General features: G+C 41.1%; 1 protein-coding gene across 6 annotated transcripts in view; it reads left to right on the top strand.

Moving 5' to 3' along the window:
• The window catches only part of LCLAT1 (lysocardiolipin acyltransferase 1), a 206,697-nt gene that overhangs the window by 128,917 nt on the left and 51,758 nt on the right, over window positions 1-26,022 (top strand). For 2 of the 6 annotated variants that reach the window (XM_075925335.1, XM_075925336.1), the window contains exon 6: window positions 17,732-17,831. The exons of the other annotated variants lie outside the window; for them this stretch is intronic. In XM_075925335.1, the coding sequence (XP_075781450.1) occupies window positions 17,732-17,831 (100 nt within the window). The remainder of the gene's footprint in view (window positions 1-17,731; window positions 17,832-26,022) is intronic. 6 annotated transcript variants of the gene reach the window in all.

Raw genomic sequence — 26,022 nt, 5'->3', positions numbered from 1 at the left:
ACTAGAATAAATATGAACATGCTGAAGATAAGATCTTCCAACTGCCAAAAAAGCAAAAGATCAAATTTAACATGTGCCTTCCTCCACTTCATCTGCTTGATGACAGCAAGAAACATCAACATCTCACCTATCTCTCTACAGTCAGTTAAAAAAGAAAAGCATTTGTTGTCTGTAATGAATATCTATACATACACACTCATGTTCAGAAATGAAAGTTGGTATCTTCTGGTGTCTTCACCTGAGCAGAACTTGAATTGCCTTTTAATAGCACTGAATGCCTACATAGAAATAAAAGTGTTCTTTTCTTGGCACTATAATTGCATATATATATGGAGAACGTGATACCTGTCTGCATACATTGTTGGACTCCAGTGGAGCAGTTTGTTGGCAATTTTGTAGATTCCTACAGTACTTCAGAGATGCTTCTGGAAAGTATTGTACAAACTCCTCCATTGTATGTAAGGCACATTTATACATCTAATATTGATACCAAATATTAGTGCACAATATTTTGTTCTTGTATAGTTTCTTTCAGTATATCCACACTGCAATTAAAAATCCATGGCTGTGCCAACTGACTCGGGCTTGCATAACTAGGACTAAAGGGCTGTTTAATTGCTGTGTAGATGTTTAGACTCAGATTGCAGCCAAAGATCAAATGCTTACATCGCAATTAAACAACCCCTTAATTCAAGCCTGAGTCAGTTGGCACAGGCCAGCTAAGAATTTTTAGTTGCAGTGTAGACACATCCTTTGATCCAAGACCTACAATTATATGAAGTGTTTTTATCCATAAGTTAATCTTATAATATTATCTCTGACAGGTAATTATTATTTACCTGTTAATTTACATATTTACCTTATTTGTTGTTAATCCTATGACATTATTTCCAAAAAAGTTGTCTCAGATCTGTTACTGTTTATCTTCTCTGGTGAGGTCTGGAGTACTCAACTGACTTGACCAACATAGGCATAGTTGGCATAAAGTCCTAAATAATTTATGATTTACCTATCTGAGGCACCACCTCTATATTTTTACATCATGCCACACTTAAGGTCTGCAGAGTTATTCTTGCAGGAATCCCTTTGCAAAAGAAGGAACTATAGAAGGGTGTCCTGAACAACTGACCCTGATCTTTGGAATTCACTAATAAGTTCATGTACCAAAACAGACAAAATAGTCTGACCTTCAGAATATGGTGCAGAGCCTGGTTCTTTACTCAAGGTTCTGGAGAGAGATGAGCATAAGGGATTGCTCTGTGTGTGAGATGGTGTATTGGTGAGGAATATTAACTTTATAGTTCTAGATGGCCATTTTCTGATTATGAAGAAACTTCTTGTCTTTTTCAATATTATGTCAAACACCCCTAGAATTTGGGATGCATGCGTTTAAGGCAAAATCTGAGTGCATTTTTCTCTTAATATGTTGGCTGTAAAAAGAAAACACTCACTTGTGGATTTCATAGCCATAATAGAGAGATTTCTGTGTATTTTAGATGAAAATGCTGAGAATTTATACATTAAATATCTTCTTATTTTGGTAAATATTGAAGATTTAATTCCCCTCCAAGTAAATATTGGAGGAAGCACAGAAAACTTTGACAGGAAAAGTCAGTATTTGCTTAGTGAACAACATCTTGTGAGGTGCTAAGCACTGAAATTCAATAGTTACAGCAGACTTTCTTGACAGTTAGCAACATTCTTCTGATTTTCACTTCTGGGTAAATTGAGGTACAGAATGAGTGACCAGCTTAATGTTCCACAGCAAGTCAAAGTTGAGAATTATAGAAAGTGACATTTAGCGGAAACTGGATTTTTTTTATAATAGAGAGAGATGACTCCTGAAGTAATATCCTGACCCCATTGAATTCAATAGCAAAACTCATTTACTTCATTGAGGCTAGGATTTTATCCTAGGATGCGTCTGCACAGCAGGGCTTAACTTGAAATAAGCTACGCAAATTGAGCTATGTCACTTGCATAGCTTATTTCAAAGTATGGAGTATCTATATAGCATTTATTTCGAAATAGAGCACTCTTCCTCCGACTTCCCTTGATCCTCGTACAGTGAGGGTTACAGGAGTCAGAGTAAGAAATCCTCTGACTCGGAACCGGTTAGTTTTTGTTGGAACTAAAATGAATTTGTTTTGAAAATAAGTACATGAAAATGATGCATGGGAATTTTTTAGGTCCCCTGTCTGCTTGATACAGCTTCTCATGCATCTAGCAGGGTTGCAGAATTGTGCAAACTTACCCCTGTAGTGACTCCTGGCCATTGACCCTGAAGCAGGGCAAACTCTCCTCTGTTTACAACATTCCCTGTGATGGTATCCATCCAGCATTGTGCTATTAATGATGGCAAACGTGGCTGATGTTCAAAAGTTTGTGAACTACTTATATTAGAGTACAGCATACAAATGCTCTGAACCAAATACTCCTCTCTAATTTTCAAGTAGAAAGTATGGTATTAGAGCTGTAGTGTATATCATGATAATTGGATTGATGCATATTTAAGTGCTGGAACCGAGGCAGTAAATGATATTGCCCAAGCTATATAAATAATCTGCATGCAAATTGGAACTCAGTTGCCTGTTATCTTCTGGTTTTAGTAGAAGACCAGTAACAGATTAGTTCATAAAAAGATAAGGACCATGTTTAAAAAAGTCACTTTATCACTAAGCATGTCCATGAAATTCAGTAAAATAAAAAATACAAAGCAGATTGTTGTGATTTATTTCAACACTGAAAATTGTCTGAATAATCCAACTGTGCAGGAAGATTTAGTGTTCCAGATTTATGTTAACTGTTGATGATAGTTGTATCTTTCTAACGACTCTGTTTAAATTCTATGGGATTGGTAGGCCAGGGAGAGCTTGGGGGCTCTTTGGGTTTTTTTTTTTGTTCAGACAATAAAACTGCCTAACAGTGAGTGCTGGTGTGACTGTAGACTTGTTGCAAGATGGAGAGAAGTCTTGCTTTGTTACTTTGCTGTGGACAGTTAAGAAATAACCCATGCATGAAAAAAATCTCTCTTCAACCCCTAGTCATTTGAAGTTGATGTCTGTCTTGAAGCCTGAGGTTATGTCTTTAAAAATTCTTGTTTTGTTTTTGTTTAGTGCTTATTTTTATGTCTCTGGATATACTTGTACGCCAAACACTGTCTGTGATGGGGCACACTTCCACACTTGTACTGCAAGGGTTAAAGCCACTCTTTGGGCTCAGGAGGCCATGCCCCTGTGGCCCTGCTAGACATGCTCCATCTGGAGACCAGTTATAAAAGGGAACAGCTCAGCCCATTCAGGACTGACAACCAGAGAAGGCCCTTGGGTAGCGGCCCCAGCTGAAGAACCAACGCAGCCCCTGCCTGCAGGAAATGGAGACCCTGAGAGCTGAACTAGAGGGCTGCAGCCAATAAAGCTCCTGGGAATTACTCATGCTGAGGAGCCTAAAACCCAATGAACTACAATGTCTTGAAGCATAGTAGGAAATGATCCAAGGAGAGGGTGCATGAGTGGTACCTATTACCCAAGTGAGGTCAATGTGTTTTTGGTGGGAGTCCCTGCTGACCGAGTGACAGACCACTCTGCTACTGTCAGGGCCCTGAGCAAGGCTAATGGAGTCAAGCAGGCTCAGGCCTCCCTACCTGGGCCACCATCCCTCTGGCATTGAGTAACCCTGGACAGTGCTTGTGCTACAATAAAAAGGGTTAAAAACACTTATTTTATGTGTGAGTGTGTGTGAGAGAGACCATCTAATAGTACCTCCTGATAGTCTGGCATATCCGATAATCCAGCACCACCTAGGTCCCAAAGATTCTGGATTATTTGAAGTCTACTGTACTCACTATCCCATGCACAGGGGCTGCAATACTGACTTTGGGCATGAGGCAACCCTATCCTATGTCGGAGGTGCTATATGGATCCTGGTCACTAGACCATGTTGCTCTGTAACTGAGAGTGATTATATTAAGGGTTGCTGTGACTTATTCTGACCACTAGACCATGCTGCTCTGTGCATAAGGATGCAACCATGGAAAGTAATTACTCTGCCTCACTCCAAGAGGCGACGGGGCTCACTTGCCCCACAATAATGTCTAAACCTCGTTAAGAGTCTAGATAATCTCTAAATCTCAATTATATGCTGTGTTGTGTGAAGCTTAGAATTTGGCAGGTTTGAATTTTCCTGGAATGATCCCTTGTTGTGTTATAAAAGGGTAATTAGAAGTTTCTAAACTACCTCTTCTTTCGTGTCCGTTCATATGTATAGTTTTATCTTGTCCACTCCTGTCTGTGTCCTTTCTAGGCAAACAGTCCCAGTCTTTCCACATGGGCTTCATAAAAGAGTTTCCCTGACCATTCTCTTCACTGATATCTGAACTATCTTTATTTCTACTGAATTCTTTTTGTGAGCTGACCCCAGTACTCCATTTGAGGGAGCAATATTGATTGATCCAATTTGATACTTGTAGAGTATGACAGAAGCCCTTTTCACATTTCTCCTTTTTGTTGTACATTTATTTTTGGTGCTTATCAGAAACTATCGATTTTATTGTAGAATCAATCAAAGTAAGTCTCCTGTAGCAATGCTCTTGGACTTCCTTTATATATGAATCATGGCTTGCGAGTTGCTGAAATGCCATGTGGCAAATCAGTTTCTGTTTACCTTGTCTCAGGTTGTTCATAGTGAATCTCCAACTTCATCTCCTCTTCAAAATATTAACAAAAAGACTATCTTATGGCAGTTTATGCTGTTAAGAGAGTTGGCCTGCTCAGTGGAATGGGAATGAATGTATCTAACAACTTGTACATTCTTGTTTAACTTTTCCCAATGCTTCTCTCTTGTGTTAATTAATCTCCATATTCATCTCCATATAGGTCATCTAATGCACAAATTGATTCTGTCTAAGGTTTTCTGCATAAGCCATCACAGCATTATAGTAAGAAGAAGGGCAGCGAGTTCTATAAAGTATATGAATGCATACCTTGACTTTAGGCACTCCTTTGGGAAGTGGACCCAACAGGAGGTTGCACAGCGTCAGTCTTTTTCTCTGTTTATTCACAGCAATACCTTGTTGGATGACTGTCTTAATGGAGTTGGCTAGCATCTACTTAATCTTAAAGAAATTCTTTTGACAGATTAGCTACTTGATGTCAGTAAAGACAACTTGCTGTCAGTAAAGATGAGTCTTCTGCAGATTTCAATTTTATTTCCCTTATTGTGGAGCTGCTGTTCTGTCATCTTGCACATAGGTGGTGGTAGGGATGCAGGGACAGATTGAATTATTATTGCTGGAGGTGATTATTTCGACTAAATTAAATAATAATGCTGTGGCAGAGAGGCTACATTCCCCCTGGCATTGCCAGAGGATCTGCATCTGCCAAGGCTTCCCTTTTTCTGAGCCTTTGATTGTTAAGGCAGAACAATTGCTTCAGCAATGGATCTCAAGTAGAGAGGAGGCTTAACTGCACTTTCCCAATACTAAAGACCATTGTTGTTTCATTTTAGTTGGAATAAGGTGCTTACAGATGTCCTCATTGGATCAGCAGTGGCCTATAGAAGCTAATCTTGCTCATTCTAAATGATGAGAACTCTTATTCTAGAGGTTCTCAAACCGATCCATAGACCACTTGTGCTCTGGAGTGCAAGCTATTCCTAGATGCTGTCTCTTGTACTTTTCAGCTGCTAAATTGCACATCTCCTGATAGCACTTTTTCATACCAAAAATTGCAGTAGTTGCTGCAAAGATGCTAACTAACCATGAATGGAAAGGGTGATGGGATAATGTTTCATTTAAAATAACATCCACACTATGTAAAATGTTGAGCCTGTGGATTACAAATATTTTCCCCAAAATCTACATCCAAGTGAATACTAAAATAAATGTATTAGGAATCTTCTTTACAGAAACATTTCTCCTAAGTATTATCGTGTTAGCAGTTTATTTTTTCTATCCTCTCTTTATTCCCAATGCACACAGAAATTAGCTTAGTGTTATACTTTTTGGAGCTGACTTTGCTGAGCTTTATTGCAGAGAGTTGGAAGCAATGGCTTATTCATGTTGCCATGGGTACTGGAATTGACAAGCCAAAAACATAGAGGGCAGGGGAGCTTGGGAAAAGGGTACAGTGAAGTATAAACTTTTTAAAAATAGATTTTTATCAAAACACAAACTTCAACATAAATACAATGTTATACCTAGTTCAGCACTCTTTCTGACCTTGTTTTATCAACCTTTTTTGAAACTGTGGATAACTTGTTAAAGTGCTGTGGTGCGATAAGAAAAATAAGGTTTTTGCTCAGAATGTTCTCAACAAAGACTTATAAGTGTGTGAGCAGTTTTCCATACTGTCTATTGCATAAAGTAGGCATTCTGCATATTATATATATATATATATATATATATATATATATATATATATATATATATATATATATATATATATATAGTTTGAATAAGATTGAGTATGATTCTTCAGAAAACATTCATCTTAATTTCTGTTTTTCCAAGTATGAATTAGAGGACTGGATTTTTACAGGTAATGGGGCCACACAATATTCTTTGTGTCTCTGTCTATATTGTTAAAAGCAAATGATCACAATGATAGAATATACTAAAACTGAAAGGGACCTCAAGAACTCAAGTCCAGACCTGTACCCACATGGGAGGACCAAGAACAATATAAATCATCCCTGATAGATGTTTATCTAACCTGCTCTTAAATAACTCTGAAGATGAAGATTCCACAACCTCCCTAGGCAATTTATTCCAGTGTTTAACCATCCCAACACTTAGGAAGTTTTTCCTACTGTTCAATCTAAGCCTCCCTTGCTGCAATTTAAGCCTAATGAAAAAATAGAATCATATTAATAAGTTACATATAGGATCTAGTTTATATATATATATATATATAGGAAAGCTATAAAAGGAATATACTTGTTTGGCCTAATAACAAGTCTGACTCTGTCTGCATTTAGTTTTTTCTTAATTTCCCAAAGCAAAGCTAGACAACACAGTGGTTAAAATGCTGGTTATCAATCTACAATAGTTTACTTATGCCTTGGGTAGCAATGGGAAATTTGAAAGAAAACCTTTTCAGACTTTTTTCTTTGAGCTTATAGCTACATTTAGTTTTTCCTCAGTTTGTTTATTCCATCATCATTCCAGTCACCTTTTTTGAAAAGCAGAGCAAATTAGGTTGATTTGCTAGGATCCACCCTGCTAGGTTATTTTAAATGTGAACATTGGCTCCATCCCATTTAGAGGAGGAGATCATATTTATCTGGTTCTTTGAGACATTGCCCTCTGACTCCCTGCTGTTCAGGAAGAGTGGACCATTCAGAATAATGGATGTTCTGCCAAAAGACTATTAGGCTGGGCCATTATAAGATAGACAGAACCATTCTCCATGATTATGTGCCAGTTTTTCTGTGGGAGTGTATTGATGCCTCCTGAGTAAGTGACACTGCATTTGTTATTAATGAGTTTATTTTTCTCCTTCTCCATGAGTTGGTCAAAAGACCACACGGTATTATTGTGGGATAATCCAGTCAATGAATGTCTGGAGCCTGGCAATCTTAGAGGCTAAAATGTGGGTGTGGTGAGAAGTAATTAAAATTCCAGTCAGACTTATCCTCAGGGGCAACAGAGATGGCTATAATAAGTGGACCATAAACACAAAAGATTAAGGGGAGATCTTCAAATGCACCTAATGGATTTATACAAGTTCCAATGAAAATCATTCCAAAATAAAGTCAATGGGATGTGTGTTCCTGAAATTTTTTTCAAAAGGAGTTGCACATTCTCGGGTTCATGCAAGTTGTCCCTTTCGCTTGGGCTCTCCTCCATGACCCCGCCCCCACCATAGATTAGCCTTCACCTTTTTGAAAATCCATTTCTTCCAAAAGTCCTGTAAACTCCAGGGCTTCCTGAATGGAAGTGTTAATGAATTACGAGACTGAAAATTAAAATGCGAGCACCAGTCAGGGAACTAAGCAAGGCACCTGCTCATTTGCCTTTTATTACTTCTCATCCCTTGTTTATACTGCATTTAGATGATAAACTATTCAAGGTATGGTTCTCGTTTTCATGTGTCTGTAGTGCACCTAGAATACTTTTGGCACGAATAAAAGAATATTATCTCTTATGTATTGGCAGGAAGTAGACAATAGTCCAGGTCTGAAAGCCGGTCTTAACCAAAGACATGTGGAATTCACAGGGTCATTAATATGACTTGGTGGTAGAATCTGCAGCACTGCAAATATTTAATACATCTTTAAATAATAAATTCCAAGTCATACCGAAAAGCAGGAGAGATCCATCAGGATTTGATACCTGTGGTGTTAATGAATGCAGCTGGTTTTCCCCTCACACTTAAAAATATATACTGTAAATATTTCCATTTCATAATAACAGTGGGGGCAGTGCATTTCCAGGGGGTTATTCTACTTGTGTGGCTAAATTCACTTTGCATTCAACCTGGAGTCTCTCAGTACCACGTGATGTGTGCCATAATCACTCAGCAGTGCATTCCTGTCAGGTCTTTTCATTTAGATAATAATGGACAGAACAAAAGTCATTAAAATCTATCCGTTAAATGCTAAAAGAATGCCATAAACCTATGGCTCATTTGCTAGTTTTCTCTTTGGGGGCACAATATGCTATAAAGAAAGCTATATATTTATAGAAGAAACTTTGTGACTGACTTCAGTGGCATAATGTTTCCCTTTAGAAAGTCTGGATTGGACAGCTTATTAAGAGGGACCTCAAACTAAAAATCCATACTGTTGCAATTATAGGAAACAAATATTGAACCAATGCAGATAGATGGAGTAAGTCAAGGCATTGGTACCAATATAGGAAACTATCATAGCTTCTTGCTAGAAGCCCATGGTTACTTGTAGTTGGAATAAAATAGACCAGATCACAGTGCTTAAGGAAATTCCAAGCTCCGGTATATGATGCTTCATCTTCATCCCGAAGGCCAGTAGTCTCCAGAGATTTCACATTTTTCCAAGTTAGAATGGGGGGAAAAAGTAAAACCTTGCGATTGCATAGTTCAGCTCTCAGAAGTCAGAAATTTTAAAGTTAAGATTGAACCTAGCCGCCTTGTGCTGCATGCTCCCTTGAAATAAGTTTTTGTTTAATTTCCTAAGGTGTTAAAGAAAAAGTGAAAAGTAAATTTAGATGGAGATGCTTTAATCTTCAAGGCCTTGGAGCACTGCTACTTCCAAAAAAACAAATAATTCCATCTGGTGGAATCTGCTTGGTCTATCTCTGTGGAGTTATATGGAAATATGTAGATAAGGCTGAATTTGAAAAAACAGATTTCACACCTATGCTCACATAGGATTAAGAGGTTTTAAGTAGCGCTGGTTGGGAATTCAGTTTAATCTGAAAATGTCAGTACATGAAACCTGAACTATTTCATGATAACTTATCAGGTTAGAACCTTTAATGAAACATGGGCAGCACTGCAACAAAATCCTGCCCAGTTTCCTTCTGCTTGGGGAACCAGAGCTTCCAGGGTCCATGACAGCTCTTCCATGCAAGCTATCTAGGAGTCAGGCACTCTGGAGTTTCTCTTCTATGAGGAGTTGGGAACCTAAAAGTTCTGAGATGGGGTTCCAGGGCAGCTCTACCATGTTGGATACTCAGTCACAGATCCTAGGGCATCCAGCCTCCCAAGCCATTGGCAATATGGCAGCACACAAAGTCAGCCTGGGGTCTTCAGCCCAGGGCAACCTGCAAGCAGGACTGTCCCAAAGCCACAAATTTAGGAACCCCTGACAATTTGAGTGAAATTTTCATGGTACTTGTCAGTTTCATGCTAGCCACTACAGATAAGTGTGAAACTAATCTGGATCATGTCAGTTTCATTCTGCTGCTACTGGGGTTGGTTCAGAAACAGTGTCCACATTCCTGAAACAAAAACATTTCAGAATTCCTGATTTATGGGATATTTTTGGGGGAAAAAAATTGTGGCCTAAATTGGAACTAGATTTTGAAACTGTGACATTTCTCGTGAAATGGAATTCAGCATTTTGACCACCTCTAGTTTGGGGTGCATCTGATTGCCTTCTGTAATCCTGCTTCTGGACATATACTACTCCAAGATCTAAAGTACTAATAGTTCTTCAGCATTTTAGCATGAGAGTAGTACTAGGTATCAGAGGAATTCAGTATTGGAGATGATTGGAAGAAAAAACTTCAGAGGGCTTTGAAGTAGTGTGCTCTGACACACACAAACTCAGGCACTTAAATCTTTGTTCCTGTCACAACCAGATTTTTACTGCAGTATTTTAACACAAAAATCTGGTTTAAAATGCGTGGCTAAACCAATAGTGGAGGAAATAATCCTATGCTAGTTGGAATGTCTGGACATTAAATATGCTAATTAATAGAAGTTAAAATGGAAGAGATTTATCTGTTACTACAGTTTGCTTACAGTGTTTTTATCCTTGAAATTACTCTGGTTCCAAACTGATTTTCTTCACTGCTGTTTCTTGGGGTAAAAAGTCTCATTCTGCCACCTCCTGCATGGAATTTGCTGTGCAAATATCCATCATATTAAAAGGAATACCAGTTTACTTTAATCATGAAATAGGATGCTTTTGCTAGGATTTTCATGTGTTAAAAAATTGTGAGTAGCCAATTGTAAACAAGTAAAACATGAACAATATGTTGGTCATACTTTTTTTTTCACAAGCTCAACAAAAGCTGTTGAAAAGCGCATGTATATTTTATTCTGTCTGTCATTCTGCGCACACATTGTAGTTAAAATGGAAAATTCTGTAGAGCCGAATGATAGCACTAAGTGGATTGGCATTTGCGCTTAGTTTTCCAGTGGTTTGGCTGTATTAATAATGCAACAGAAGGACAGGATATCCTCCAACTAAGTCATTTTTTAAATAAAGGTTTTCATTAGCATTACAATGAGCCATGATGAGTACTAAGCATACTCGCTCATTAGGGGGGAAAATGGTGTTTAATATAACTTCTGGATGATATGAGAGGGTATCTAAAAGTGACTGTTATTACAGGAAATGTTTTTATATATGGTGGAAAGATTTAAAGAATTCTCATGCTATTATTGTACTTCATAAGATGTTATTTTAGGTCTGTTTATTTCAAAATATGTTCAAAAGTAGATACATATACTAGGGAGACTAAATAAAAATAAAGCGTATTTAAATAATTCCTATGTCTAATTCTTAATATTTGATTTTATATTTTAAATTGAGTCTTAAAATGCTGACATAGATGTGAGCTAGATTATTCTTTGTTTTTGATATACTATGCCTTGGTCAAAAAGGAATAGCAACATTTTGGTGCCCTTATAGTTCCGTGTGCAAAGATAGCGAAAGTTCTGTTGTCAGCCAGGGTAAAATAAAATTGCAGCCGTGTGGCCTGGAAGCATTAATGTTTATCAGCAGAACTTGATTGCTACAACAGATTCTCTGGATGCATCATGCTCAAGATGAAAAAATTAATGGGTAAAACGAAGGACTGGATAAAAATTGTCCCAGGCTTGAGAGCATTTGAGGCAAGAAAAGGGGGGTTAAGGTAATTACAGGCAGTCCCCGGGTTATGTACAAGATAGGGACTGTAGGTTTGTTCTTAAGTTGAATCTGTATGTAAGTCGGAATTGGCATCAGCCGCTGCTGAAACTGATCAGTTTCAACAGCCGCTGAATCTGGACACCAGTTCCGCTTACATACAGATTCAAGGTAAGAACACCAGGCGTCCCCAAGTCAGCTGCTGCTGAAACTGATCAGCAGCTGATTCCAGGAAGCCCAGGGCAGAGCAACTCTGCCTCGGGCTTCCTGTAGTCAGCCGCTGGTCAGTTTCAGCAGCGGCTGACTTTGGGACGCCTGGGGCAGAGCAGCTCGGGTGCTGCTGGCTTGGTCCAGAAGCGCGGCCCCTCCTCGGTGCTACTGGACCAACCCAGCAGCACCCCAGCTGCTCTGCCCCAGGCATCCTGATTCAGCCACTGCTGAAACTGATCAGCAGCTGAATCAGGACGCCTGGGGCAGAGCAGCTGGGGTGCTGCCGGGTTGGTCCAGTAGCGCCAAGGAGCGGTGCTGCGGGACCAACCGGCAGTGCCCCACCTGCTCTACCACAGGCCCCCGGCTTTGCTCCACGTCTCCCTGGTCTGCTGGGGGGGCACTAGCTGCGCCCCCCCCCCCAGCAGACCAGGGAGACATGGAGCAAAGCTGCGGAGGACCCGGGCCGAACCGTGGAGCTTTCAGATCAGCGCCGCGGTCCGGCCCGGGTCCTCCGCGGCTTTGCTCAGCATCTCCCTGGTCTGCAGACCAGGGAGACGCTGAGCAAAGCCACGGAGGACCCGGGTGGACCCGCGGCTTCCAGATCAGCTGAAAGCGCTGCGGGTCCGGCCCGGGTCCTCCACCGCTCTGCTCAGCGTCTCCCTGGTCTGCAGACCAGGGAGACGCTGAACAGAGCGGCAGAGCACCCGGGGCCAGACCCGCGGCCGCTTCCAGATCAGCTTCCAGATCGGCCGCTTCCTGCCGGGTGCTCCGCCGCTTTCTTCAGCGTCTCCCTGGTCTGCAGACCAGGGAGACGCTGAACAAAGCGGCGGAGCACCCGGCAGGACCCGCGCCGCTTCCAGCTGATCTGGAAGCGGCCGCGGGTCCGGCCCCCGGTGCTCCGCCGCTTTGCTCCCGTCTCCCTGGTCTGCTGGCTCCGCCAGCAGACCAGGGAGACGGGGAGCAGCTTTTCTTGCCCCGGAGAAGGCGGGCGGTGGGACCAGGCGTCCCGCTGCTCTAGTTCTCTGGGGCGAGAAATCCCCGTTCGTAACTGCGGATCCGACATAAGTCGGATCCGCGTAACTCGGGGACTGCCTGTATTGAAAACATTCAAGCCAAACCAAACTTCAGTATAGAATGCTCTAGTCTGCTAAAACAGGGATGGCCACTTGGCGGCCTGTAGCAGTTTTGAAAGTAGTCACCGCCTGCAGTGTACCCCATCCTCAGCCAGGAATTTAAAGTTAGCTTGATGTCCAGTTGCCTCCAGACGTAAAGCTACAGGGCATCCCAATTGAATTTCTGTGCATTTTGATGTACAAAAGCTTGGGGGAGTCCAGATTTTCCCTGGGGCCACCAGTGGGGTCTTTTGAGAGTGCCTCAAGACTCGATTACTATTCCTACCTGCCTACGAGGCCAAAAGTCATAATGTAGACTTCCCCCATCAAATCATTTCTCACTGCCCATAATACTACCAGACTTCTTCCTGTGGAATGAGCCAGAAAAGAGGGTGTTACATATGACCTCTCTACACCTCCAGAAGATTGGATCTGGCTGTGGCTTTCTCATTTTTTATCCTCCATTTCCTGCACCATTCTTGTTTCCTTTTTTTAACCTAGGCCAAGAAGAAACATTTAAAGACACCTCAAAATCTAAGAAAATTTTAAAAAATAAACAAAATTGCGTGACTCTTGCTTGTTGAAGATTAACTCCTCCTCCTCCTCGAACATCATTAGCATCCGTCTGCAAGTGGTGGTGCTTTTTCAATTCTGAGGACCTAGAGCAATGGTTTCCAACCTTTCTAAGCACAAGATCACTTTTTTTAATTTAAGTGCAATCCAAGATCTACCTCAAATATAGATACCCTTGCCTCGCCTCCTTCCCGCCCCATCTCCGAGGCCCCGCCCCTGCTCACTTCATTTTCTCTCTTGCTCATCCTCACTCACTTTCATCAGGCAGGGGCAGAGGGCTGGGGTGCAGGCTCTGGTCATGTACTAAGGGATCTCGAGTGTAAGAGGGGCTCTGAACTGCTCTTGGGGCAGGCAGTTGGGATGTATGAGGGGGTTTTAGGTGCAGGCTCTGGAATGGCATTTGGATGCAGGGGTGCTCAAGGCTAAGGCAGATGCTCGGGGTGCAGGAGGGGGTTCATGACTAGTGTAGGAATTCAGGATATGGGCACCAGCTGGACATTGCTTACCTCAGGTGGCTCCTGGGTGGTGGTGCAGTGGGGCTAAGACAGGCTCAACCTTGGCCCTTGGCCCTTGGCCCTTGGCCCTGGACCTGGACCACTCCATAAAGCAGCCAGCAAACTCCATCCCAAGCCCTGTTGTGCCCCTTCTCTGCTTTGTGGAGAATGGATACAGGGTGGGAGGGGGCATCTTGACATCAGCGCCCTCCTGTCCCTCCCCTGCCCTGCACAGAAAGCAGGAGGCTCCCCAGCAGGAGAGGCAGCTCCAAGGCAAAGGGCAGGAGATAAGCAGCAGTGGGGGAAGGGGCAGCTGAAGTGCCAGCACTTGATAGCCTCTTGGCCAAACCAGTCAGGATCACCTGTCAGAGGCTCCAAGATCTACCAGTAGATCCCGATCTACTGGTTGGTGACCACTGACCTAGAGAGTCTAATAGAAAAGGTGATTTATACTCAGGATGACAGCAAATCAGCCAGTAATCCCTAAAAGGAGTTCCTGTAAGTGAACAAGTAGGAGAGTATCTAGATAGCTTTTCTGCTTCCATGATCTGACTATTTGAGAGAGTATGGTACTTCCTAAGTGAGGGATTAGAAGATACACTGCAAGACAGTCTTTGTGCAGGTATTAATGGGTGAAAGACTATGATCATAACTGTTCTGTCTGGTCTCAAAATCTTAAAACCCTACCCTGCTGAAGTCAGTGGGAGTTATCGCATTGACTGCAATTGCACTAGAATTTTATTCAATGAATATAGGGAATCTTTGATAGTGAAGGAGTTGGTAGATGGATATAGATCAAGATAAGCAACTTTATTTTGCCTTTTGTAGCTATATTTGAAAAAAACTTGTGTATAACAAAATGGATATTGATGTGAGTTATTTTAAGGTACCGTGGTTTTCACTTATCTGAAACCTATGTTTATTGGCCTGCCTTATGTAGCTATCATGTTGCTGAGGTATCCTGGGATGTTGGATAATATGGGAGCCTAGTAGCATGACTTAAGAGTAGCAGTTCCCAATAGGGATGTTACATATCAGTTAATTGATTAGTTGATTAAACTCATGCACTGGCCCCACTCCTGAGGAGCCCCCTCTCTGAGGCAGCAATGGGGGTGCCAGGCAGGACCTGGTCCATGAGGGAAGTCAGTTTAAAAAACAGCTCCCCTCGCAGACTGGCTGCCTGCCACCCAGTGCTGTTGCCTCTGATATAGTACAGGGTGGCAGCAGCCCCTGTGTAGGGTGGGGGTCTGAACTCCCAGACTTGGTGCAAGCCGGAACTGAGCCGGGCTTCCTGCCCGCCTGACTCCTAACACACTTTAAATGCAGAGCTGCAGCAGAGGTAGGTCCCAGACTCAGCGCAAGCCAGGACTGAGCTGAGCTGCTGGCCAGCCTGCCAAAAAAAAAAAAAAAAGTTATTGGCAAGGGCGGGTGAGAATGTGTGTAGTCTATAGCATTAATCTAGAACAGGGGTGAGCAAAAGGGCCTCTGTGGGCCAGATTCTGCCCACCAAGCAGTTTGACCTATCTCCGCGCTTCCCGAGGCCCTGCGCATGCGCCGTGTCAAAGGAGGGGCCCCGCGAAATTTCGCTACCCAGGGCCCCGTGGTGCTGCCCTGGGCCCTGCAGCACTCTCATCTGCCCCTGCCTGACCTCACCCTTTTACTTTAGGCCCTGTTCCTTCTTGTGTAGCCCAGGGCCACTTCAAAAATTTCTGAAGTGGCCGCTGACAAATTATTATCCACCCCGATCTATAAGCTTTTGCTTATCAGTTAATCAATTAATTGACTATACTATAACAACCCTCATTCCCAACTGCCAGCCTGTGGACTGGTGCTAGGCTGCAAACCGCTGGCTGCTGAGCTATGACGTCTGCTGGAGCTGTAGCCGTCAGTTTGCGGTGGTTCTGGGGGTCAGAACTGGGGTACACCACAGCCCCCTGAGCTGCTGCACAGCAGCCAGCTTTAGCTTCAGCAGCCGCCACATGGCAAGCAGCTGTCACAGCTCAAGCTGGCTGTTCGCAGCTGTCCCTTGGCATATAAATATGCAAATAAAATGTTACTGATCCACCAAGAGTTTGTGAATGGTTTTGCCAGTCCACGGTGTTAAAAAAAAAAAAAAAAAAAAAAAAAATGTTGGGAACCAGTGACTTGGAGGATAACTAAAATGAAGAGCTGGAGTAGTCATTCTGGAGATATTTTTATAGTGAATAAAAGGTACCCTCTTCATTTGCTCATCTTCTATACATATGCGACTTCAGAAAAAGAGAATCCAAATAGGGAAAGGGCAAAACTGCAATTCATCTATCGAATGGAAACTTGATGTTAAGATCATCTTATGTTTCATTGTTTGAAACCCAGGAAGAGTTCCAGGAGCTAATTACCTAGCAATGGTTGGTGACATGGAAATATATTAAATATAGATAGATGGCTAACCATGAATACCCGATGCATGCAAAAGAACAGTCTAGTTAATTTTTGTGCAAGTTAGATAAATTTTAAGGTAGCAGCATAATAAATAGACAAAACAATAAATTTGCTTTGCACGAAAATAATAGAACAAAGCAGCACAAGCAAAGAACACCAAGTAGGAGTAGACCCTTTCTGCTTGGCTTACCCTGTTCTATCTGGGTTTTTAATATATGGTGCATGCACTCTTCCTTGAGGAATCTGTTATCTAGAAACAACTAGTAAACTTTTTGAAAGCTTTGTCTAGTTCTATGATTGATTGATCTATTCTGGTTATTGCTGAGAGCCACCAAATTATTTCTTTTCTTAAGATACTAATTACTTAATGAAAGCCTCGTAAATGGGACCCAGCCATCCCTGATTGGCACTATTATGAATGCTTGCATTGTAGATAAAATATAGATATGGTAACTTGCTAACTTCTAAGGGCTTGTGGAAACTAGAAGACTCTAGCAGAGAGGAAATGTCAGCAGGAGGTTGTTTAAACTCAAACTCAGGCTCAGGATGTGGAGGAGGAAACACAACATCACTGAGCAAAGAAGCAGATTCAGAACAATTTCAACAAAGAGCAGAAGGCACTCTGCTCTCTTAGGGACTGAAGATGCATTCTTGTGCTTAGTAGGGGGGAAGGAAAAGATGAGCAGTGGTGGTCAGAGGGAGTTTAGGTTTCGCTGGAGATGGGAGAAGTTTTAAAAGAAAGTTTTATTACTTGTTAGCCACATTCTGAGTGGATGAATTAGGGATTTTAATGATTAACCCTTTATCTGGTTAACCCCCATGAGCAGGGAGCTGCTCCAACCCTGCTGGTCCTGCCACGAGCAGAGGTGGGGTGCGGTGGGGGGGGGGGGTGCTTGAGCTTGGCTGGAGCAGCTCCCAGCCGGAGGAGGGGGATGGGAGGCGGGTATTCTATTTGTTTAAGAAAATCTTTAATGCTTGTAACTATGGCAAAATACAATTTCTTTTTCTTAATTTGCCTGGATCTTGTATGTGATGTTTAAGCCCAGAATGAATTGATGACCTAGTTATATAAACACCTGGGAACAGTTTGACATGAAAATAATAACCTGAACTTAAGTGTATGGTTGCTATTGGGTGCTGCTTTAATAAACAACAAGAGGGGTACAAACTGGTCATTGACTCCATTAACTTGGACTCATACCACAAAGAGTAGATTTGGGCTTCTAGGCTAAAGGCTAGCAAAGGACTAGTATGGTGAAAGCTTGATACGCTTCCTCTTTTTAAAAAAAACAAAACAAACAAAAAAAACCACCACACACAAATCCTGTTTCACCTTGCATATTCCTTCAAATGTTTCTTTACCAGCAAATCCAAGAAGCTGTTTTCTTCACACTCCTCCTTTGGTGACATGTAGTGTTGCAGAGAGGCCAACAATGAAGATGAGGGTTGCCATTTGTGCACACAGGTACAATAAAATTTTAAGAGCGTTTTTTAATCAAATCGCCAAATCTGGGAGGCTGGGCAATTTTTACTTCTGGATCACCATAATATATGTTAGCATTATACTGCACAAATGGACTCTAGCCATCTAAGGCCAGTTTGTCTTGCAATGTGGAATGTGTTTTCATGAAAAGAATGGGAGGAATTTTATTGCTAACAGGTTACCCTTTTAATGGGTACAATTAGTTTGTTCTCTTCCAAGACCAATGTATCTTTCACTGCTTCCAGGAAGGGATTGCTGCTCTGCCCTTGCAGACTTTCAGGGCAGGTCTAGATTGTTGCTGCTTCATGAAGTCCATGGAGCTTTGCTAATTTATACCAGTCAGATGTCTGGACCTCTGATTTTCACTGCCTTGTTTTTTTACAAGAACTTTAAGCAACAGCATCAAACGGTCTGATTTTACTTTCCAGCTCAGCTTTAGGAAAAACAAATAAGTACATCAAGAAGTAACATTGAAGACATTTATTGTCTTCTCTGAACAAGTTCCACAAGTTGGGGGGAGGATTATTTTTTAATTTCAGTCACACACATTTTTGTATCACTTATTCAGACAAAGGCATTTAGGCACCTGAAGAGCGGATGGGTATTTAGTGGGATTTTCAAAAGTGCTAATATTGGTTAAGAACCTAACTCTCATTTACATTTCGCTTTTAATAATCCCATTATTTGTGTCCTTAGGTGCCTAAATATCTTTGTAACTCTGGAAAATGAAATATTTTATGCTTTCTTTTTTTTCATCCACCTTAACTACATCCCTGAAATTGTTGGCATTCAGTAATGGCTCCAGTCTGTTGGAAGAGGTTGCTAAGACTCTAAAAGCTTTATGTATATTAGTCAGAGGAAAACATTAGTGCATTGCAAGTCAGAATTAAATATTACGTTCCAAACTTTGCTATTTCTAAATTGCTAGTACCATTGCAAATACACGACCTGGGGACAGTTGAATATATTCACCATTCCTTCCTTTTGTCCACACAGCTTTTTTGCCTGTCTCTTACTGAAGTTAACAAAAATGTTAATCTTACTCCTGAAGTATATAAAGTAAAATGTGGCAATTTTTGGCAGTGTTAAATTCTTATTTTTAGTTTTTGCTTGAGATTGTCCAGTACTAATATTGTGCAAAAAGGCATATTCTTGTTTGTATGTAGTTTTTAATTCCTTTCTAAGTAATACTATAAATTATTTGGTGGGGGGGGGCATTATTTCTTTCTTTGTATGGTAAGCTATGGAAACTGCCAAGAGTAATCAAATGTTCTGTTCTCTGGAACTGTTAATTCAGGCATCGAAACCACTTAAACTGAAATTAATAAGCAGGTAACAAACCATAAATTATACTGTTCAGTAAGCACTGTTATGATCTCAACACAGGAACACTTTTGATAAAATTATCTGCTTGGTTTGTGCATACCCCGCAAACCTCACATGGCCATTCTCAAGGAAAAGGGAATAAAGTCAAACCAGAGGAAATAACTGGTTTTCTTGCTTTAACTGAACTGTTCAGTATATTCAGCAACTACAGTTAAAATTATTGCAAAGATCATCAACCAATGAGATTATATATTTCAGACCCTTAACATTTTAATAAATCTGTACAAACAGAATTGCTGTGTTTGCGATAGTCTGTGGAAGCAATGGACACTTTATTTTACCTACCTGGCTACATGGTCCAAGGAAGCAGGTGCCTCTTTCTAGTCAAAAACTGAATGACTCGTATCCAGCCAATCAAAAATCATCCTCAGAGGATCATCACAATCTTCTAAAAATAAATTCTTATTTTTACCTCGCTATTATTTTGTTTGATTCTTATTCTGCTAAAGTGTCAAGAAATCACATTGTTTTATGCTGACTAGTATGGTTCAGTTTGTAAAGATGTGATAAATTTGGACCCTTGAATATATATGATAGATGCAGTTATACTGGAATGTAAAAGGGAACAGATATGGTTTTTTTTAGAGAGAGAACTTGTAAAAGGACAATAACCTGTGTTGTCGTTGTCCTCCAGTTTCGAAAAGCTAACCACAATTTTGTGTTCTTCACTAAAACTTGGCATTAAAAGCCTCACCCAGCAAACTGTTTACTCAGTTTCTTGAGTCCAGGGGCCATTTCAGTAATTGATAAGTATAAGAAATATGTCAAATACAGTTTTCCATATAGAGAAATGTATGGAGCGAAAGATGAAAAACTGCTTCCCCTGCTTAAACTCCTTCCTTTCTCTAGTCCTTATTCAGGAAGGAACTTAAATATCTGCTAACTTAAACATGAGCATAACTCAGAGATAGGCAATAATTTTTGGCTGGGGGCCACTTCAGAAACTTTTGGAGTGGCTGCGGGCCGCCCCAGAGTGGTGGCACCTTAGGCAGAAGGAGCGGGGACAGAACACTTCTGTGTTTCTCCGACCACAGATCCTGATTGGTCTGGGGTTAGGGAGCAAGTGAAGTCTTTTCCACTCCAGAGAGAACTGCCAGCTATTCTGAACAAATGGCGGTTTCCTTTAGGCACCTGTGCCCCTGGCAATGGGAGGAGACATTGCGCTCCCACCCCACCACCAGGCCACCCCACCCACAGGTCAATCAGGTCTTGGGGGTGGAGGAAGCTCGCAACGTTTGCCCCCGCCCTGTAAAGGAGTGCTGTGCTTGGAGACCCCCACCAGCTGAGCAGCAGCTGGCAGTTGACTCTGAAGTGCCAATGCCCTTGCAGGGTGGGAGGAGACTTTGTGCATTCCCCCCAACCTCAGGCCCTGATTAGCCTAGGGGCAGGGGAGCACTAAGTCTCGCTCCTTGCCCTCCAGCACACGGTGCTTAGAGTCAACTGCCAGGGTTGACTCTAAGCGCCACGTGCTCCCCTGTCCCTAGGCCCTGATTAGCCTTGGGGCAGGGGAGCAGCAGGACTCCATGGGCCAGATCTAACCCATGAAGGCCCTTTTGCCCACCCCAGCTTAACTGCTTTCTTGATTCAGGGCTTCTCTCTGTGTCTCTACACCTTTCTTTCCAACTTGCTCACTTCTTTGAAGACAAAATTGACAAAATCCAATAGGCTAGCTCGGCTACCTCCGAAGCTTCAGCATTCAATAGGTTCTTTTTAGCCTGTACTTATTTTCCTTTTCTGTTGTCTTCCCTTCCACTTTTGAGTTTAAATTGTCTTTAAACTATCTGCAAAACCCTGTGCAAGTTATGGTAATGTGTCTCTTCCCCCACCTACCCTCCTCCCATTTAAATGTCTTGAATGCTTTGGGATTGCACAGGCTTTGATTCCCAATGCTGCCCAATTTACAGACTCCACAGTCACGTGTATTCAGTTTCCACTGATTCCTCTGTAAGTCTGATTTTTGTGTGTGTTCGTCCCTTCCATCTGTCACGCACCAGGTGCTTCAGAGAAGATTGTAGCTTTGAGGCCCTGGAACAAAGAACACAAAAAGTATAGCTGCTCTGTGTTACTCCGTTTGGCTCATCAGCATTGTATTAGGAAGACTCCTGTTTCCTTTAAAGCTGTTTGAGTAGTGTTGGCGTCTCTTTTTTTGTTCAACAAATGTTTTCACATATTAATCTGCCCTAGCAACCTCTCCTGTTATATTAAGGAGTCTTGTGGGTGAGCAAAGTTGTTGAAACCAAAAAGACATTTTCCCAGCTTGACCACTTTTAAACATACTGCTGTGAGAAAAACATTGTATTACAGCAGTTAAGGATATAGTACAAATCTCCTCTTCTCCTTACCCTTTCCCAAACATCTTAAAGTTAACCAACTTAAATTCAAATCTGCCCATGTAGATAACAAGTAGTTTTATTAGTTCAAACAACATAAGAGACCTATCTTAAAGCCTCAGCACTGTACTAACAGTTTAAAATACAGACCATACTCACAAAAATGAAATAGCAGCACGCTGCCACCCTCATAAAACAAATCAACAAGAAAAACATTGCAGAAGAAAATTCTCCACTGTTCGTATCCCCTGTTCCTCAAATGCCTATTCAAAGAGATGGATTTTGCAGCATACCAAGGACTTCAGCAGACTTGAAGCTTTTTCAGGCTAGGGTTGCCAGATGTCTGGTATTGACCCGGACAGTCGGGTATTTTTGCCTTCTGTCTGACCTGGTTCTGCAGGGAGCTGTCTGGCCCGGAGCAGGGAGATAACTTTAGTTAAAAAAATAAAAAAAAAGTAGCCAGCAGATCCTTGGGCACCAGTGCCATATCTACATTATGAGGTACTTCTAGAATATCATGGGTTTCATGCTTACTAATTTCCACTTCCAAAAAGATACGAAGTTTAAGACCATGAGAGAGCCCATCACATTAGTGGAGTCTGCATCTGTGAGCAAAGATTGCAATGTCTTGGCCAAACAAGGCTGGAAGGCACATGTTGTGGTTACTATTACTATATGATCACCCAGAAGCATGGAGGAATAAAGATGTTTATTAATTGAAAATCCCATAAAACAGGTGCTAAATACCAGAAGGGGCTACTGAACATACAACGAGGCTGAATTCTTGCTGGAAAGATCATGAAACATGAAGGCGTTTGGGAGAATGGTTCGAATTATTTGAATTGGTTTCTTAATTTCTCCAAATTTTCACCCATCATCAATTAGAGCTCCGTGACTGATCTTTCTGCTTTTTTTTCCCCTTAAAGGTTGTTTCTTGCCTTCCTCTTTTGTTGTTTCTTTTACCTTAAAAGGGGTGTTAGTATTTATGTATTGTTTGTTTCTAGTCACTGTTACTTTTTCTGAGTTTAGCTGTAAAGGAATCCCACTGGGGATATATTGAAGGATATCACTCCAAGACAGAGGTTACCCAAAAGGGTGTGACTTTTCAGGGGTAAATTCAGCACATGCACATCTGATTAAATTTATGACTCATAAAATATTCAACTTAATATTTCACACAATGGCCAGCTGACCCTTGTTTTGCTTGTGCTGATGCATGCCGTGAGCTTTTGCCAAATACTTTAGGAATTACGTCCTCTGGAAAATGTGACACAGTCTATTAAAAACTTGAAAATGGACTTTTCTCCTCTCTTCTCTCTTGCCTCTACCCCAAGCAATGTCCTTACTGACTTCTGTCTCCTGATCATTAGGCAAAAATATTCAATCTCTTGCATTCCCCAAAGGTACTTGGTATTTACATTTAATAAAATGTTGGGTTTTTAAAAACTAGTTACTGATTGTCCCTTTAAGAGTGGGTTAGCATAAAATTATATAGGTCTGTAAACTGCTTAATAGCCTATTATTAAAAACACAGTGTATAAATTTTCCAGGATGTGTGTGTTTGCAACATATGATCCTGCAGGATTCTTAACTGTTTGTTTCCTGTTTATGGACTGATGTTTGCTGTCTGCAGGCGGAAACCAGTTGGAGGCTGAGTAATGTCACCGTTCTCTACTGGAATTTGACTCATGTTGTATATTATACTTTACATCTGCAGCTTCTGTCTATCAACATAGTCTGGTGTGACAATTGAATATAGATCCAGTTAGTGAACACTGAAGATTTGATTTAGGAAATAATTTTAATTTCATTTTTTTTAAATTTCCCATTGGATGATTTAAAAAAAAAAATTTTTAAAAAAAAGACAAGAAGGCTTTTCTGCCTGCTGATAGAATTTAAAAGTAACAATTTAGGATTCTTTCTAATTTTTAAGCAGTAAAGCTTGTTGAGAGACCATCAAACCTGACAATATAGGATGCTTAATGTATAAGACTTTCAAAATTGCACAGCTAATTTGCAGTTGTGATTACTATGATTGCACATGAAAATTCTGGGACTATGTACACAAATAGCCAATAGTATCTAATTGATCCATTGTGCATGTAGTTACTCAAAATCTGTTCTTAATTACAGTAACTTTATATGCAAATTAGGTGTTAAATTATTTTATTGTAATTTTTCATATGTAATTGTGTTATGCATCCTCAAATGTAGCACAATATATGAGAATAAGATTTACACAGTTTAGTGCCTCTGCCATTAACTTTTGTCCCTGGATAAGTATATTTCAGATTCTGCATTATTTGTGAATGACAGGAAAAGCGGAAATGAAAGATGTAGTTTAAAGAGTGCAAATGAAGAGGCAAATAAAGCTATATGTACACTGCAGCTGGGGCCATGATTTGCAGCTTGCACAGACATAGTCATGCTATGTTTAATCTAACTAGCTCACTTAATGATAACTTGGTGCCAGGGAGCATACCTCAGTGGCCAAGCAAGCTTGGACAGCCCAGGCAGGAAGCCTGCACCACCATGTTTTCCTCAGTTAGTTTTAGTGAACTAGCTAGGTTAAAGCTAGTGCAGGTAGGTCTACAGGAGCTGTAAATTCTAGCCCTAGGTGTAGTGTAGGTGCAGTCCAAGTGGCGGTAATATGTTAAGGCAGCAGTGACTGTCCATGTAAATGCATGACAAGTTTCAAATTGCTCTGTCATAAGTAGTTGTTGACATGTGCTATTGCTTTTCCCAGAGGTACTAGTTGAGAGCACAGTCATTTAATTTGTTTTTATGAAAATAATGTCCTAGTTGCAGATACAATTATGAGGATTTAAAAAGTGTTCCTTGAGCACTGGGATCCTAGTCTAGGAACAAGGTCTGTGACGGGGACACTGCATAAATGTAGAGTCCCATCCATGTGCTACTGACTCCAGGATCAGGATTTGAACAGGAATTAGGTTTGGGTTTTATATAATACTTTTCATTTTCATAGAGCTAGAATGATAGAAATGTGGGGCTGAAAGGGACCTCAAGAAGTTACCAAGTCCAGCTCCCTGCACTTAGTTGTGGCCTAGTAAACCTAGACCATTCTCAGCAGATGTTTGTCCAACCTGTTCTTAAAAGCCTTTGATGATGGAGTTCCTATATTCTCCCTTGGAAGCCTATTCCAAAGCTTGACTACCCTTATAGTTGGAAGTTTTTTCTACTGCCTAACCTAAATCTGCTTTGCTTCAGATTACTGAGACTTGAACAGTGCAAATTAGTATGTGACATTTACCTCCTGTATCTGACAATGTCTTTTAGCCCACTCAAGAATATTAGCCTTTTTGCAACTGCATCACTGTTGACTTCATATGTGGTGCACAAAATCATAGATCATTTTATAGATGATTATACTAAACACTGGGGTGACTGATAGCATAAAGTATACATTTCAGAAATTGGGGTAAGCAGTCTGGTAACATATCATCACAATTTGCAAGACCACCTTTAAAAAAATAATCAGACTATAAACAGAAGCTAGTTTAACATTCCTAGCTTTCTCTGCCATCTGAAGGACCAGAAATGAAAAGCCTGAGAAATTGCTCCTCACAGAAATTTTTAAATAATGTAAAATTCAAACTCAATTTAAATAATGTAAACCTCAAACTATTTTTGAGGTAAAGCACAATTTCTTTTTGGTGGGATCAACTTAGCTCTGTCTTGGATCAACTCCTATTGAGCTCTGGTCTTTGTTTCTTGGGCACTTCAGCTGCCATTGGCTTCAGTAGTTCTTCCTGTGTAAAAAGTACAGAACCAGACTCCAAAAAATTACAAAAAGCGGCTCTGGAAACAGGACCCAATCATGAGGAACTGTTGATGTAGGGAAGAGAGAGTGGGGTCCTGCCCTATGGTGTGGGGGACAGAGGAAAGAGCTAAGAAGATGATTGGAGTCCAAATGTTGTGAATTAGTGTTAAACGTGAGATGGGAAGTCAGGTGTCCTCACTGCTCTGTGCTAGCTGCATCCACTGTCAGAGTACATAAACCCCTGATTGAGAGGAACGTGTGGACAGCAGCATCATTCTCAGCAACAGTGAGTTATGGAGAAAGGAACCACCAGCATTTTATTCTAAAGAATAAATACATTCTAAAGAATGTAAAATTTGCAAATCTGTGTATTCTGAAATGGACAAGATTAGTCTAAATAGCATGTAGGTTTTTATTTGCATCCCATTTGAACAGACATGCGATCCAGGGCATAGTAAGCTCTTCAATAGTCTCAGCCCTCTCCATGAGGACACTGGATACAAGCATTTCACATTCAAGCTAGACCCATGGACCAGATTGAAATCCAGAGCTCAGATGGACTTATTTGTTTGTGAAAATAGTCAGTAGTTTTACTAATACTGCAGTTGGCATCAGAAGACCTTGAGCTCCTAGCTGTTCCTCCTGACATCTTATTCCAAGTAATTACTTTCCCTGC

Source organism: Pelodiscus sinensis, chromosome 3 (assembly GCF_049634645.1).
Source record: "Pelodiscus sinensis isolate JC-2024 chromosome 3, ASM4963464v1, whole genome shotgun sequence".
NCBI lineage: Eukaryota > Metazoa > Chordata > Testudines > Trionychidae > Pelodiscus > Pelodiscus sinensis.
This window is presented reverse-complemented; position numbering and strand designations above follow the sequence as displayed.